Source organism: Macrobrachium rosenbergii, chromosome 55, assembly GCF_040412425.1.
Source record: "Macrobrachium rosenbergii isolate ZJJX-2024 chromosome 55, ASM4041242v1, whole genome shotgun sequence".
Taxonomy (NCBI): domain Eukaryota; kingdom Metazoa; phylum Arthropoda; class Malacostraca; order Decapoda; family Palaemonidae; genus Macrobrachium; species Macrobrachium rosenbergii.
Window position 1 is genome coordinate 73,405,591 of NC_089795.1, and position 16,169 is coordinate 73,421,759.

Sequence of the window (16,169 nt, forward strand, 5' to 3'; positions counted from 1 at the left end):
ATTTATCTGTCGGGCTAGCTATGACTATTCCTGTTGTATGGAAGACGAACCTTCGATATTTAGGAGAAAGAGCGCACGTCAAACGGCCCCAGAATTTGGGGGACTTCTAAGATTGACCATTGGCGGACTTTCATTTTGCCACCGTTAGGGGCTAGAAAGGTCATTCTAAATACTTACTAAAATGGAAGGTTGACACCTCTAGTACTGCCCCCTTTAGAAGCGGTAATATATATATATATATATATATATATATATCTATATATATATATATATATATATATATATATATACGTACATACATACATACATACATACATACATGCATACATACATACATACAAAGAATACGCTCATTTATATTCTGGATGTTAGAAAACTGAAAATTACGAGACTATTATGATTACCAGAAGTGATTCTAACAGTAGTAATGACTTCTCTTACAAAATTGTGTTATGTAAACAAAATGAACGTTGTGGATGTAGGCTGAAGAACAATAAAAGGAAGTGATAAGAGCACATTCCCCATATATCCAGTAATTTTTTTTTTTTTTTTTGCCCTACAGATCCTCTGAAAGTCAAAGAAGCCACACCCTGCAGAAGGCAAGAAAATTGAGAGTTCGACCACCATGAGGCCTCTTCTTCCTGCCTCGCCCTTGTATGGATTTTAGATTGGTAGGTCAATGTCAGCTGCTAGCTGCTGCAAGCAGGAGAGCAATCGTCGCACTGTGTTCGCGCAAACCTGACCAAACCGATCTTCTGTTGTGGTTGTCTCGTAGCCTATCTATGCAGTCATCTTACGTAAGCCTAGCGCGCATGTGGTGACTTGGGAGTTTTTGGACTTTATGCGGGCATTTTAGTGCTTGGATATATATATATATATATATATATATATATATATATATATATATATATATATATAATATATATATATATATATATATCGTTTCTAAGATACAATTAGAGGGAGGTCGTTAGTCCCGTGTATTCACCCCCTGCAGATGATCATGTTACCGGTCTTTGGTACTCAGCAGGGGCCATCCATATTAATTTGTAACCTTGCATCTTGAATATCATGCGTCGGGGGTTGCTTACAACGCCTGTTATTGCTTTTTTTCGTCGTGTGTCGTATATGTGCGATGGACTTAACATTCCAGCGAAATTCTCAATCCTCTTTTATTGCGATTGTCAATTGTCGTCAGCTGACGTAACATGTTAGAAATCCTTCAACCAAAATTCAAGTTTGAGTACCATTAGTATTACTCATATTCAGCAAAGCTCACGCTGGAGCAATTTTACATCTAGGTCTCAACATTGCAGAAATATAGTAGCGATATTATACCTTCAGATTAAATAATGGTAAAAAAAAAAGTGCCAATTCTCCTCTGTCTACTTAGGTAATGAAGCTCTTTGGAGGAAAGGACATGTCTAGCCGGAAATTTGGTGGCCAGGTGACTGATCGACCCGGCCGCGTTCAAGTCTTACTGCTGAGTAGTATTTGCCATCACGTGAACGGTTTATGACAAATAGATTGATTCTAAGAAGTGTGTTTTTTGTCCATTTACCAGCTTGCTGTAAGTAGTCTCATATGTGTACAATCCATACAAACCTTCACTTCAGTGACACTGACTAGAGTGAATTTTATGAAATGCATTCAGTCAAATGATTGCTCGAGAATTCTAAAAAAGATAATCTATATTTGCTTGTTAAACAGTTGACAATATTTTTTCCTTTTTCAAAAATTTTGTTTCTTTATCATTTTTAAAAATCTTGAATGTTGTTACATTGTTGGCAACGAAATTCTGGCCGTTCGTAAGGTTTAGAAAATGGTAATTTCTTTTGTTATTATGAAACGTCATTCCGATCGTCATTGTGGGTTGCGTGTACTATTCCTATAGGCTATGCGTGATAATCCTCCTCTACCACATGGGCCGGGCAGGGATCGTGGATTCCCCCCTTCCCTCATCAAGGCCAGAAGCCAGCTTGATAAGACCAGCCGAGTGGCGGATGTCATGGGACAGGTAGGGCGGTGCTTATCTGCCCCCCCAAAAAAAACGTCTTTACAGCCCCTCAAGCGATTAAAAAATTTAACGGTCTCTCCAGTTGCGACAAGAAAACGGCGGATTTTCTTAAATACTTGCTCCTCTTACTGATAATAAAGGTACACCAATTTGTATCACTGTAGCTGAACAAGTGCAGTAAGCAACAGATTCTCGTTACATTCTTCAAAGAAAATGATTCTCCCTCTCTCTTTCTCTCCTTATATATACAGTGTGTGTGTGTGTGTGTGTATATATATATATATATATATATAATAACATATATATATATATATATATATATATATATATACAGTATATATATATATACATATACACACACATATACATTTTAAGTGATGTCTGACGTAAATTTTATGTGATATCTAACAATGCACTGTAAACCCCTCAATTAGAAAAGGAGTTTATTGTTGCATTGTTGTTGCGAGACGAAAAATAAAATAAGACGTTCACGCACGCACACACACTGTGCACACACATACACATATATATAGATAAATAGATATAGTGTGTGTGTTACAGTCTAAGATGCGTTTGATCCTTTAACGGAAAAAGAAATATCCCTGTTCGATTTAGAAAAACCGACGCAGTGGTGGTAAAATTAATCTGATCTGGAGAAGCAGGATGTGAAACTTTTGCAAGTGATGTTATATTCTAGTTTACAGTCGGTAAACCCCTTTGTGGAAGTCAAGTGATAACACGTTATACATGACTCTCTTACATAAGCAAATGTATGAATTCATGCCATGAATAAGAGGAAACAAAGGAGATATAAAAGACTGCTGATCGAAAGATAGGTTAGTAAAGTTAAATAAGCAGAAAGATCCGGTCGGGTTAGGAGGCTGATCGATACTCTCCTTCACCCTTTGTGTGTTAGAGCCTGTGTTTGCGGAAATAGACTGATTAAGTGCAAGACTTCAAGACTTCTAAAGTTGATACTTCCAACTTTAAAAAGAATTACAAGAACGTGAGGCAATGACCCTATGTTCATCGAAGCCATTCTGACAGTCTTATACCTTTTACGTAAGATCGTGATCCATTGTTTTCCAAGAGACCTTTTTATAAATTCGTATTTTATCAAGCTTAAGAAGTTTCAGTGGCTGCAATGACGGTAAATGGAAATAACCGCTAGAGCATCGTTGTGGATCAAGGTAAGTAAAGGTTACCTGCTTGCTCACTGCCGCAGAAAGGAATTCGGGGAGCAGCGGTGGGATGATTTTTTTTTAAAGAAATACTGTTGGCAGCAATAAGGCAGGATAAATCATAAATGAAATTCTGGCTCCAGCAAGTGGGATAATTAACAAACGCCGTTTAATGCATACGCGCCAAGACACAGGCATTGATTAAAAAGGTAGAGAGGGGACAAAAGAAAAAAAGAATGATTTCCCAAAGTGAAAGTACAGTCATCACGTGGTCCAAGCGAGTGTATGAGTCTACATGTAGCCAGTACCTTGCCGGCACGGACTCTTGCTCCCAGAGCAGCCCGTACGACGGTCCAAGCGAAAGAAGAAAGCACATCTTCGTTTTACTTACGCCGGTTACTGTCCTGACCTCAAAACTTTGTGCCGTCCAGCTGAAGAAGACAACTCGTTTACACATCCACATCCAGTGTCTACGAAGTCTTAGCATTTCAAATGGTCACGTGACAGGACGAATTCTGTCTTATTAGAATCTCCGTATGGGAAAGAGTGTAACGGCATGAAAGGGAAAAGATCATATTTACCCATATAAGCTTCCTGCTCAAAGCAGATTTAGGGGAGTCAATTCATTACATCTGAGTGACGCCAGTTTTATTAGTCATAAATCAATCAGTCAATCATTACATCGGACACAGATTGAATAAAGGCTCTTGATAAAATTGTTTAACAACGTTGGTTCCCGATTGAGGAGTCCCGTTTTTTCAAAATGATTTTCTCTAATAGTTTATTGACCTTTTAACCTTAAATCAGTGCCTTTAGTAATGCCTACAGTAAATAACGTGAGGTGCAATATCGGCAATACCCTCCCTACGAGGATCTTTCGGTCATGGCCAAACCAGAGGAGCGACTATGAAACAAGATGGTAAACGAACAGACGGTAGTTTCTCTAGCAAACAGTTCAGCAGATGGTAGCTGAACCAGATAGTTGTAAATGACGTAAAATAATGTTAAAATTTGTGGCTACCTTTGAAACAAATGATGCCTGTGAAATAGTATGGAAAGTGAAACTTGAGTTGAATATATAGTATAATAAAGCGGAGCATAAATGCTGTGAAACCCATAGCACTTATGGACAACATTTACAGAAGATGGTGAGCAACCAATCGTAAGTGAACCAAATCGAAATGAAGTATGAGTGTTACAGCTGTGATAAAATGTTATGCTTCAGATTGTCGTGAAAAACTCTTTTGCTTGCATTACAACCAATCGGGACGCAGAGCTCGTGATTGCAGAAATAAATCCAGTTGTTGCAACGCACAACAAGAAAATGATCACGCTACTAGAGAAAGGGTTCACGATCTGTCTGTCCATTTTGAATTCCACAGTGTAACGCAGGGTAAAACAATAGTTGAAATCTCCAATAACAGTAATACATGTAGAAATATATGCAGGAAGAAGCAAGTTCATAAACTGACAGCGAAGTACTAATGTATAGTTCTAAGGTCAAACAACGAAGGAAATACAACAAAACAGCTGCAGACGCCTCTAAAAATATGCTCTGCACATCAGGACCATGAACACCAATATTGTCAATAGTTAGGCGTTCCTGGTTTCCCCGGTTAACAGCTTTCTGTCAGCAAACATTGATGTTAAGACACATAGACTTCTATTCCTTAGAGATACTAGATATAAAAAGATTATAGTTTTCTTCGATACGGGCTCCCACATAATGTTAAGAGTAATAAGACATATATTTGAAATATTTTTCATATTTACCCTTAAAACAATTAGGATAACTCACTTTGTAATTTGCATATAACTCAAGCAAAGGTAATTTGTAAGAAAAACTGGTTTTCGGTTAGGAAGGGTTTGGATAAGAGAAAAGGTATGGATAGAAAAAATATGGATCGTGTCTAACACGAATGCAACTCTGTAAACTAATTGCAGATTGGTCCCCTCTAGAGTTGTGTTATTGAAATTAGTCTTCAGATAGCTTCCTTTTTCACATTGCATTTCCCATTAGAAAAATAAGTTTGGCAATGCTAATAAAGCGCGTAATCAACTTCATCCTTCCTTCGATTAGCAAATGATTCGAACCCGTTAGAAACAAAATATCCTGTGTGCCAGGTAGCAAATGTCTAGACCTAAGGCGATTTCTTGAGATCTTTCATTTTTTCACTCATTTCTGCACTTCAGGATATGGATTATTAAACAAAAAAATTTTTCTCATCGGTGTAACAAAGTACAAAACAGGTAGAGTGCATATACTGTCACTTTAACAGTATTCGCCACCATGGTGCAGTGACTTTGGTTAAAGATAATCTCTACTTTAAAGAGGCACTGTGTTGTCCATTTACCCAAGCAATGCCCGCAAATACCTTCTTCAACTCTCTCGTAATGTTACTCGAAGCATTGTTTTTTTATTCTAGATACTGGTCTAGAACGCAAATCACGGGCTGCTTGCTTTTTATCGGTCAAGTATCAGGGGAACCATGGGACCACCAATGTCCCAGCATAGGCTAATCGTTTACGTCTCTGCCATGCAGTTGAAATAAACTGTAAATCAGCAGGTAATTTTTCTGGTTGCCTTTCATTTGTAAAACAGGTGTTGGGGTAGGTTACCTTCAGTCAAGTCTTATTTTTTGCTGATTACAGAAAACCCAAGAATACATACCGTTTTAGTACTTTCATAAAGGTACGACGCTTAACAACGAGTGCCACGAAAGGGAAGGGAAGCGGGAAACCACCAAGTAATATATTTATTAATATATTTGCGAGAACCGAACTATATAAAAATTATTAATATTCATGTAGTCTTATTTCCCCATTCTATATTCGGAAGGTTCTGGAAAGCAGTTAGGATGCGCGAATTAGATAAGTTTAGTTTTTAACAAGAAATGCGCGTTATTAACGGGTTTGTACGCCAGTTAAGAAATGCTCTTAGGCCGTTAAAGTTTTCTCCCATTCCTCAGTCATTCGGTGACCTGCGTGCAAAGAGGTTGAGATGGCTAATCCCCCCGGGTGTAACATCGTATTCTATAAGATGACAAGTCACGTAAGTAACTATAATCTAACGTAAATAACTTTTAGTCTGGCACGAGGAAGGAGACCTGGAGCAGTTTGAACCGACAACAAACAGACATCTCGGTAGCACGAAATTATACAAATGTTTCATTTAGCCTTGGGTAACTAGGCCTAGGCTGACTTCTCATTTTGGTTTTATTCTGAGATGGATAACAAGTTGAAGTCCCTTAAAAAAAACCACAGTGCATAAATCGGATCTTTCAAACATTAGTTACCAAAACCAACGAGTAGTTAATCGTGGTTGGCTGAAATCTGTATTGCCAATATCGTAGTCTCAATGTGATAAAAATGCGAAACTGTTTTTTCGGTGATACACCTGAATGCTTTTGTATGCAAAGAACCCTCACATGTTCTTATTTAAATCATAAACATGACGATTTATATCGATAAGCACACGCATGACGAGCTTGTAACAAAAGTCTAATCGGGTCAAATGCAAACCATATGAACTTGTAATACTGTAATTGTCTTGTCTCATCGTAGGGAAGTAAAAGACAAACTGAAGCTTTGAAGCACACCAATTACAAAAGGTAAATGTTTAATAATTCCTTGCATGTAAATTACATGAGCAGCCTAATATCTGAACTATTATAGCACGACCCACTGATGTCTGAGACTGGGGAAGGTAAATGCAATATTAGCTGGAAGGCAGGATAGCCCTATTTCAGTTATGACCAGCCTAATACGTGGTTTAGTGAATCTCTAGTATGTGGCCTCCTAAATGATGATACACCCTGAATGAGCACTTGGACACTTCTTCCCCAGCGCTCATTTAACAGTGTGTGGAACACTATTGGGAATATAATGTAATGTTTATCGATGTTGCTCAGATTTTAGTTTGTAATCAGCACGATAAAACATTTTGTTACTTTATAATAGTGAAGTATGAGTTATGATTCCCGTCGCCATGTGGTTGAACTGGAAAATGAATTTTACTTATTGTAATCCGTGGTTTTATCCTTAACGAACATATCACATTCACAGCTGAAGCTACAGTGTATTTGATTGTAAATTATACACATTTCCTTAATTCACTCAAAATGGCACTAAAAATATGACATGTTTGTTCACAATAACGCAACTCCATCAAAGTAGCGAATACTGTGGGAACAATTTTCAGCTTGTGTGCAATACATCTGCTTAACTGCAGACATACGAGAGCAAACGACTCATTAGTAATTGTTCATGATAAAAATGTAGTGTGTTGTAGTTAGGACTTTTCATTGATTAAGTCCATATTTCTATCTAGAATTGGTACGAGAGTCAAGATGCCATGAAGTCAAAATACAGGATTGAAATAAAGATTTAGATCCAAAATTATTACAAACACCATTATTTGACAAAGAAAACTACATGTATGGTATATATTACTGTATATGAAATATATATATATATAATAAATTAAAAACGATAGGAAAACGCGAAAAATAGCTACATCAATAATAATGTCCTCAGCAAAAGCGCTGAAACTTGTCTCCAGGAATCTGGTTTGTTCAAGAAAAGAATATTTTCAAATGAATTATAATGAACACATGTCACATTTATTCAATTTCTGCATATTCTGGTGTTTAGCTTCTAATTATTATTTAAATATCTAGCGCTCAGCGTCCCCCAAAATTCGCTAGTTCCCCGTCCACGGCCGAAAGAAGGAAAGCCAGCGTTCGCATTGCTGTAAAGAAACAGTATCCCAGCGTCTATACGTACAATTTTTGCAGATTTAACTTAGAAATGGGCAGCTTGTTTGCCGCAAGTGACTCGGGATATCAAGATTGCGTCACTCATCCACTTTTAAAGTTTTATGCTAAAATTTCAGAGAGCGTCATGGCCGGTAAGTTGCACCGCTCGCCATTCAAATCTTAATAAACCTCTGTTTACCAGAAATATACCATTATTTCGTAATTAGGAGAAAACAGAGTGCTGATTGGAACGTAAGAGAGCCGTGTTGTGTGAGGCAGGGTTGCTGATGCTGTTGGCGGCGCGTTCGGTGCATTTTCTGAAGTGTTCAAACAACGGAGGAGAGAGTTATTCAACGTGTCACGGCGATCATTTACCCTAGGCCTAAACATTTTTCATTTTATTTGAGCATTGGAACGATACTTAGAATGAATAAATAAAGGTTACAACATAAAAATAATTTCGATGGAAATGGAATGTGTGCATAAAAGAAGGCTAGTGAAATAAAATGTCTGCATAAGCCTAGCGTTCGGTTGTCCATGTTTCAAGGTTATTTTTTTTTAGTTTGCGAATGTAGATATTACAAATTTATCGTAATAAAGTTATTTTTGTAAGCATACTGGCTGAAACTATTACATAGAATAAAGTTTGGACAATGAAAATCTGTACTTTTTAGTTTGTGAGCGTAGGTCTACGTGTATCCTGGCGATTACAGTCCGTTAGTCCGAAGGCCCGATAGTCCGAAGGCCCGATAGTCCGAAGGTCCGATAGTCGTAGGTCTAAGCCGGCATTCCGACGTGTTTACTGGTTACAATTTTATAATATTAACTATGGAGGAATGGGGGCTGATTACAGTCCGTCGGACTATCGGGCCTTCTGACTTTCGGACTACGGACCTTCGGACTATCGGGCCTGCTGACTTTCGGACTATCGGACCTTCGGACTATGGCGGTCACCATCCTGGCAATATTAATGAGGTAAAACAACTATTGAAAGCCCATCGTTCGATTTTGTTTGATCTGATGAACTGATTCAAAGCATTATCCTCATGCGCTTTACATACGCTAATTTATATTATCGATATGAATCGGCATGTCCATTATTTATACTGAAGGGACGGTTTTATATGTTTGTCATAATAAGTAACGATAGTTTTATTTATCGCAATAAGCCAACGGTAGTTTTATATTTATCGCAATAAACCAACGATAGTTTTATATTTATCGCAATAAGCCAACGATAGTTTTATATTTGCAACATTAAGCCAGCGATATCTGAAACATTGATTGTCATCCATTCTCGGCGCCACATCTTCACCGCGTGTGGACAAATTAGTTGAAACCGACTATAATTACGAAGCCATGCCCACTCGGCCTTGTCTTTCATAAAGAAGGATTATCAACAGCATTTTTACCTCAGATTGCTATTGTAGGCACTATGCCATTCACCGGTTTTAAACGTATCATTGCTGAACGCTACCAAATTGCATTAGTTAATACATTCCGCCAAACAGTATGGGTGGTTCCAAAAGTGATAAGCTTTCGGTCCGCGCCACGTTCGATATCAGCCATTTATGCGTAACCCTTCATTATGTTTTCTGTTTCTTTTCCATACAGATAAGTCTGTTAATAAATGACTGACAAAGTTTGTAAATACATGACTGACATTGTTTTCCTTATATGTATGGGTGATAAATATGATCTTATGTATCGGCATGAAATTATGGTGAGGCTACTCGAGCTTCGCCTGTGAGCAATACCAAAAGAAATGCAGGATTTTCTAATTAGGCACATATCTAAAAAAATTATATTATTTGTTTCCAGATTTGAGAAACTCAAAGAATACTACAAAAGCCTGCAACTATCTTTTTGTTTAAAGTGATTTAAAACTAACTTATAGGCCTATAACGAACTCGAAGATGTAGTAGCACAAGTTGTCTGCCTCACTTGACCATAAGTAAACTCACGGGTAAAATAGATTGATTTATTATCGTTCAATTTTGAATTTGATTTTATTATGACAAAATATTATTGTTTAGCTCAAAGCACAGGTTTCCGAGGTTGGTAGTGCTTATGCTACTTGCTACGTTATCATGTAGGCTTATGTACGAGTTGAGTTTGGGGGCATGGTCTCTTATTGGACCATGTTTGCGGGTCTTGAAAAGCTATTCGGCGGGTTGGGACCACAGGAAAAAAAAAAAGTAATATCATAGTAAACGGCATATATAATTTTTTTAAGAATAACAGAAGGTGGATCATGCATGCCTGAAATATAGTTATCAGCGGCAATTTAAATATTTTTTAGTATTTAGACATGTGACATAGTTCTTTTTAACTGACGAACAATGTCATTTTCTGAAAAGTCCTTGTTGATCCTGGTGTATTGTTATTATTGATTTATAAGGTAACTTGCATTGTAAGAATGTGTGAACAACTTCGTGTGCTTTCCCGCCAGGAGCTGTTCGTGTGCTTTCCGGCCAGGAGCTGTTCGTATAGCCGTTTGAAAGTTAAATGGGTTTTTTTTAGCCAGTAAAACACCTAGGCCTAAGAACAGTATCTTGGCATAAATAAAATGTGTAATTTGTATAGATGAATATTTGGTAGTAACTCATTATTTTTGAGGAGGTTAACTAGATAAATATACATAACAGTTTTGGTTATTAGATACTGTATTTTCAAGCTCGTGTGTGCGACTCAACCATTTGTCCCGGAAGCCAGCCACTTTTCGTGGTTACGGCCACTAGTTGATTTTAGTACATTTGTTTTATCTATTTTAAATTTTTTGAAATGTTATGGTTTAAATTTAAGCTGTGTGTTATGGGAGATTGTTTCTTCGGTCTTTATTAAAGAAAATATTTTTTAGCACTCGAACATACGATACAAAAAGAACTTTTTTGTTGTACGCATCTGCGCTTTATTGGCTGCTGTAGGCGCAAGAGGCCGTGCCAGCTCATGCTTGCCTTATCCAGCAACTAACAGGATATCTGTTGAAGTCATGCTGTTTCTTTTTTGAGCTCTACTGTAGAAAATTTAAGTCAAAATATTAGTCTGTTACTAGAAGTGCTGTGTACTAGTGCAGTCATGCCCAACTTCAGTCTTGTTGCTTAAATTGGCTACTTTGTGTAAATTGTGAAGTCTAATGGCAAGATCAAAGCCACCTTTCTTTTTGAACGCTCCCGTCAGATTTCCGTGCAGGCGCAGTGAGTCCTGCTTAGGCCTAACGGTTTTCCGCAAGAAAATTCTGTCTAGTTTTTGAGAAAGTGCTGAAACAGAATGAGCGGGAGTGACAAATATTTTGCCTCCCACGATATTAAGAAACTTTGAGAAAGAGTTGAAATCATGCTTCCTTACACTCGAGTTTTGATAATCGTTTGATTAAGTATATAGGAATTTACACATATTGATTGGAGATAGATTATGGTTGTATGTTTCGGTGTTGATGGCCGTATGACGCCACTGTGAATATAATAATTCAGTCATTTATTAAATGAAATTTTTAATATACGAATAGATATACAGAGCTAGTTGCCAAGTCGAATGGAAGGGGAATGGCATTGCCAATGTGAGAATAGAAAGGAAATGTCATTGCCAGTGTGGTAATGGAAGAGGAATGGCATTCATTGCCTGTGTGGGAATGGAAAGGGGCTGGCATTGCCAGTGTGGGAGTGGGAAAGAGAAAATGCAGCCGAGACCGTTGAGGTACACCCATGGGCGTTTTTGGATAGAATAGCCTTAGTTTTGTGAGGAAAATAACAATACCTAGTGATCACATGTTATCGACAGAAATGTAAGATAAGCTCCCCTGTGATATTTAATCACTTTTGGAATATTTCATATAGCCTAACGTCCAAAATCAGAATGAGTCTTTAACGCTATAAAAGCAGATCTTGATGGCATCATATTTTGTTAACTTGGGTTCCAACTATTAATATGCATAACGAAATGGCCGCTCACGCCGGTTTTTCCCAGGGTTCCTACCTGTGGTTCATACACTGTTCATACTGGGCCTGCACATTCCGAGTTACAGTACTTTCGACCACGCCATCATTTCACACTTCCCCAGCACCAAAACGTCTTATGAATCACCGTCCATCTTTCCAGTATTTATTTGGCTAACCCCTTTTACCTGCCATTGGTTTTTTATTCATTCACGGTTTCCACTTATTCATGTTGAACCACCATGCTTAAATTGTGTAGAAAATAATTTTGGTTGATGGGTGAAAGGACTAATGATGTTCAGAACTGGAATAGCTACACCTCCCACTCATATCGACAGAATCCCCATTGATAGTTTTTTGTCTTGATGTTGCATCGTTCAGACAGATGAATCGTAACAGGGCTCTAACCCATCGTACTGACTAACGTCTAGAGAATAGTAGGTCACCCCAGAGACCAATGTTTTGGACATTTCCGTGAAATAGGCTATGTAGGCTACTTGAAATTGTCAGAGAACGAAGTAGATTCAAAATTAGTTCATGATGTCAAATCTTGCTTATAGAATGCACCATACATCTGGAGAAATAGGGTTCAAAATAAATCTAAGAAAAAATAGTATTGCAGATGAGTCATGAATCTACGTATGCGATCTACATTGCTTATCGCTAGAATATACTGCCTCTTGTTCATGTTTTCATTGTTTATCGCTAGAATACACTTCCTCTTGTTCATGTTTTCACGTTCACCTCTGAGGTGCTAGTACTAAAATGGCGGGAGCTCCATGGGACGCCGCTCGGGGATTCATGACGCGTAGATAACAAACCAAAGTACTCCCAATATTAGATGGAGAAAGGATTGATGAGGGCGAATCTTTCAGATATTTAGGACGGCGATATCAGTACACGTTGAGGAAAACGTATAATGTGGTCAATGACGGTAGAAATAGAGATATATAGTCGGAAAATTAGATGGAGTGACTTCGTAGAGAGAGAATTGTGTGAAGGAAGACTCGAACGGCCGACTCCACAGGGAGGTGGGAGAAAGGTCGTATGAAGATGATATTCATTATAGGTTCACATTGTGTCGGAATATAGTGACAGACTAAAAATGCTAAGGAAATAATGGGCAGGTTGGATAAAACTTGGAAATCAAACAAACAAATGGACGAAAGTAAGATTGTATATACATAAGTCTGTGATCTGTATTGCTGTACGGTAATGGAATCATGGTATGAAAATGAAACTATATCTGAAATATTTTGTCTGTTTCAGAAAAATCTTTAAGAGCAATATTAGAAGCCAAGTGGTCGGCTATTGCTAGAAACTATACCATTAGGGAAGTTATGGAAGTATCACGTGTTGATGAGATAAATGTTACGTAGCTTATTCTGGATTTTAATATTTTTTATTGTGTGTTTAAACATTAGTAAATGTATTTAATGTATACACGTGTTCCAGTGTAAAAGCATGTGCCATTGTACAACTTTTAATTTCATTTTCTACCACACCGAATGACATTTTGGTCCCAGTGCTTGGCCTCTGGCCTAGACCTGGTATTTCATTTAAATCACTGGATAGGGTTTTCAGTATGGAGAGCTGATAGTCAGCTCATTGGTCAGGTTAAACTATTTTAATAATAAAATAATAAGGGGAATGAAGATAGCTTGCCCATGTCCTTCGCACAACCCATGAATAATACGTGATAGAGTCAGTTCGGTTCTGTGGGCACCAGAAAGTTAGACCAAGCCTTACGTGAATGAGATCTATGAAGACGCTGAAGATGAGTGGAGAATAGGTGAAGATAAAGCGCAGAAAATACATTACTGGAGGAATTTTGTAGAGAACCTTTCGCGTCATGCAGGGTTGGAGGTGATGCTGATAACAGCGTAATACCTGTAAAACACTAGACCTGACCTGGCATACATTTTGATTTTATTATACTTACATACATGCATATAATATATATATAGCTTCTATATATATATATATATATAATATATATATATATATATATATATATATATATATATATATATATATATATGTGTGTGTGTGTGTGTGTGTGTGTATGCATGCAAAGAAAGCACACCTTATTTAAAGGTCCTTACGTTATAACGACCTCACCAGGCTTGTCTCAATTCCTTCCAAGATGATGATATTATTATTATTATTGAACACGCCTACAGTCTGGATGTCTACCCACCCACACACACACACACACACACACACACATATGAAAATAATTCAAAACGTTTTGGATTGTTAGAGTGGGTGGCATATGCAAGGAGTCATTACCTCAAATTTCTGTAGTAACCAGTAATGTGCGCAATTCTTCGTTCAACCAAAGTAATCTTAACATCTTTTACTTCGGTTGGTTTATTTGGTTTGGGATTATAGCATGCTGTTATTGGCAAAAGTAAGAGTTACTAGGAATACGGTGTGTCGTGAAGTAATTGCTGGTTTTGTGAAATACGAACGTACCCTTTGGGGAAATGGTAGATGTGTGTTCTCGATACGTTTTTCGCCGAAAATTGACCGGTAGATAAATAGAGAAATTGCATCGTTGAAAATACATGAGAATATTTTATTAAGATAGTTTAATTGTCATTGGCTTCAATAAAAATTATTTTGACTTAACAGCGTAGTTCTTCTCGTTTAATGTAAGAATTTGATATATTGAAAAGACTAACATATTTTTACGAGCCCGCCATTCAGAGCACGAGTGAACTCAGCTAGTAGTTTCTGGCAATCCACCTGGCTAGCATACAAGTCGATCACTAATTTGAAGCATAGCTCTGGTTTGTTTACATTTCGGATGGGATTATTGTTCTTGTGAATACCTATAACCTACATTTTCATTTTAATTCTATGTATTTTTTAATTGAACACAGATTATATTTTGGTAGCTATGTTGATTTCATTGCAAATGTATCGAAGCAGAGTCTCTCAAAATTTTAATTGATGGAACGTTTTGTGAAAGAATGGGCATCGATGCAATACGTATGCTTCATATTTCTTGTGCCTATGCGTCTCACGTACAGCCAAGAAGTGTTTAGTTCTCTGTGAAAGTACCTGCAATACACAGAATAATGATACAAGAAAAATGAAAAATAACATTTGTGTATAAAGAGTGAATGACTGTAAATACAGTGAACGTGAATATATTGGAAAGGTGGTAGATGAGTTGCATTAAGTACAGTGAAATGGGAGGCATAAAGACGAATGCAGGCATTCATAATTTAGCTCAGGAATGGTGTGAAGTTTCTTAATGTGAACTACGGTAAGAGCATAACATTTGTGAAATAAACAGTAACTGTGAAGAGTGACGGAAATTAAGGTTCCAGTAGCATTGTGTATTATTTAGACTCTCTACCGCGTATGAAGTGTACTGTGCTATCGCTCAGAAATGATGGGATGTGTTTTAATGTGGACTACGGTAAGAGTGTAACTTGTGTGACATGACCAGTAAGCGTGAACGGAAATTTAGGTTGCAGCGGTGTTATCTATTTAAACTTTTTTACCACACATGAAGGCTACAGTGCCCTAGGTTTTGTCATAAACGCCATCAAAGATGTAAAACTTGTTCGAGTTGATACTCCAACCGTCCCACATTAACACCAAACCGTGCCTCTTTCTAAAATTAAGCAACACCAATGGACCCCTTCCCAGATATCACCCAACGGAAAAATAATCTCCATCTATAACACGTAAAATACGCCAATTGTCGTCCACCCAAGGTGCAGTGATATATTGAAGTACGAAACTCGACCTGTCGGTTATTCCGAGCTCTCACCCTAAGCTATGGAAGGTTTTTCCTGGAGAGTAAGTAAAGTACGTATCATAAATTTCCCGTTTTCATTGAAACGTTAGTTTAATCATTCAAAGAAGTGTCTTACACCCCCTCTCTCTCTCTCTCTCTCTCTCTCTCTCTCTCTCTCTCTCTCTCTCTCTCTCTCATAATTGATATGCTGTAATTGTCAAGGTGTCGAAAAGTGATGGAAGGTCGGTGAGTTGCACGTTTTTCCCCAGACGTAATGTCTGAAATTAGAAATATGAACGTATCAAAAGCACCCATGAGCAAGAAGCTAGAGAGAATATAACCGAAATCAGAGTCGGTTGGTCAGGTAGACAGCTTAACTTGCAGAAGACACAGAAGTCATCAGATCTGCTGACCCTGCCGCTACAAACAGTTGACTTCATTAAAATGTCTGGTGTTTCAGTGGTTTTGTTATAACGAGTGAATGTCGATTATAGCGCAGTACTTTTTTGTAATAGTTGTTCA

The 16,169-nt window shown here is 37.6% G+C and overlaps 1 protein-coding gene across 4 annotated transcripts in view; it reads left to right on the forward strand.

Moving 5' to 3' along the window:
* Positions 1 to 6,103: 6,103 nt before the first annotated feature.
* Positions 6,104 to 16,169, forward strand: part of LOC136835412 (U4/U6.U5 small nuclear ribonucleoprotein 27 kDa protein-like) — a 94,270-nt gene continuing 84,204 nt past the window's right edge. The window contains exons 1-2 of one of the 4 annotated variants that reach the window (XM_067098908.1): positions 14,186 to 14,233; positions 14,779 to 15,718. In XM_067098908.1, coding sequence (XP_066955009.1) covers positions 15,689 to 15,718 — 30 coding nt within the window. In that variant the 5' untranslated portion in view covers positions 14,186 to 14,233; positions 14,779 to 15,688. Of the gene's footprint in view, positions 6,251 to 14,185; positions 14,234 to 14,701; positions 14,720 to 14,778; positions 15,719 to 16,169 lie in introns of those variants that run through there. The other 3 variants (XM_067098909.1, XM_067098907.1, XM_067098914.1) reach the window with 3 other exon arrangements.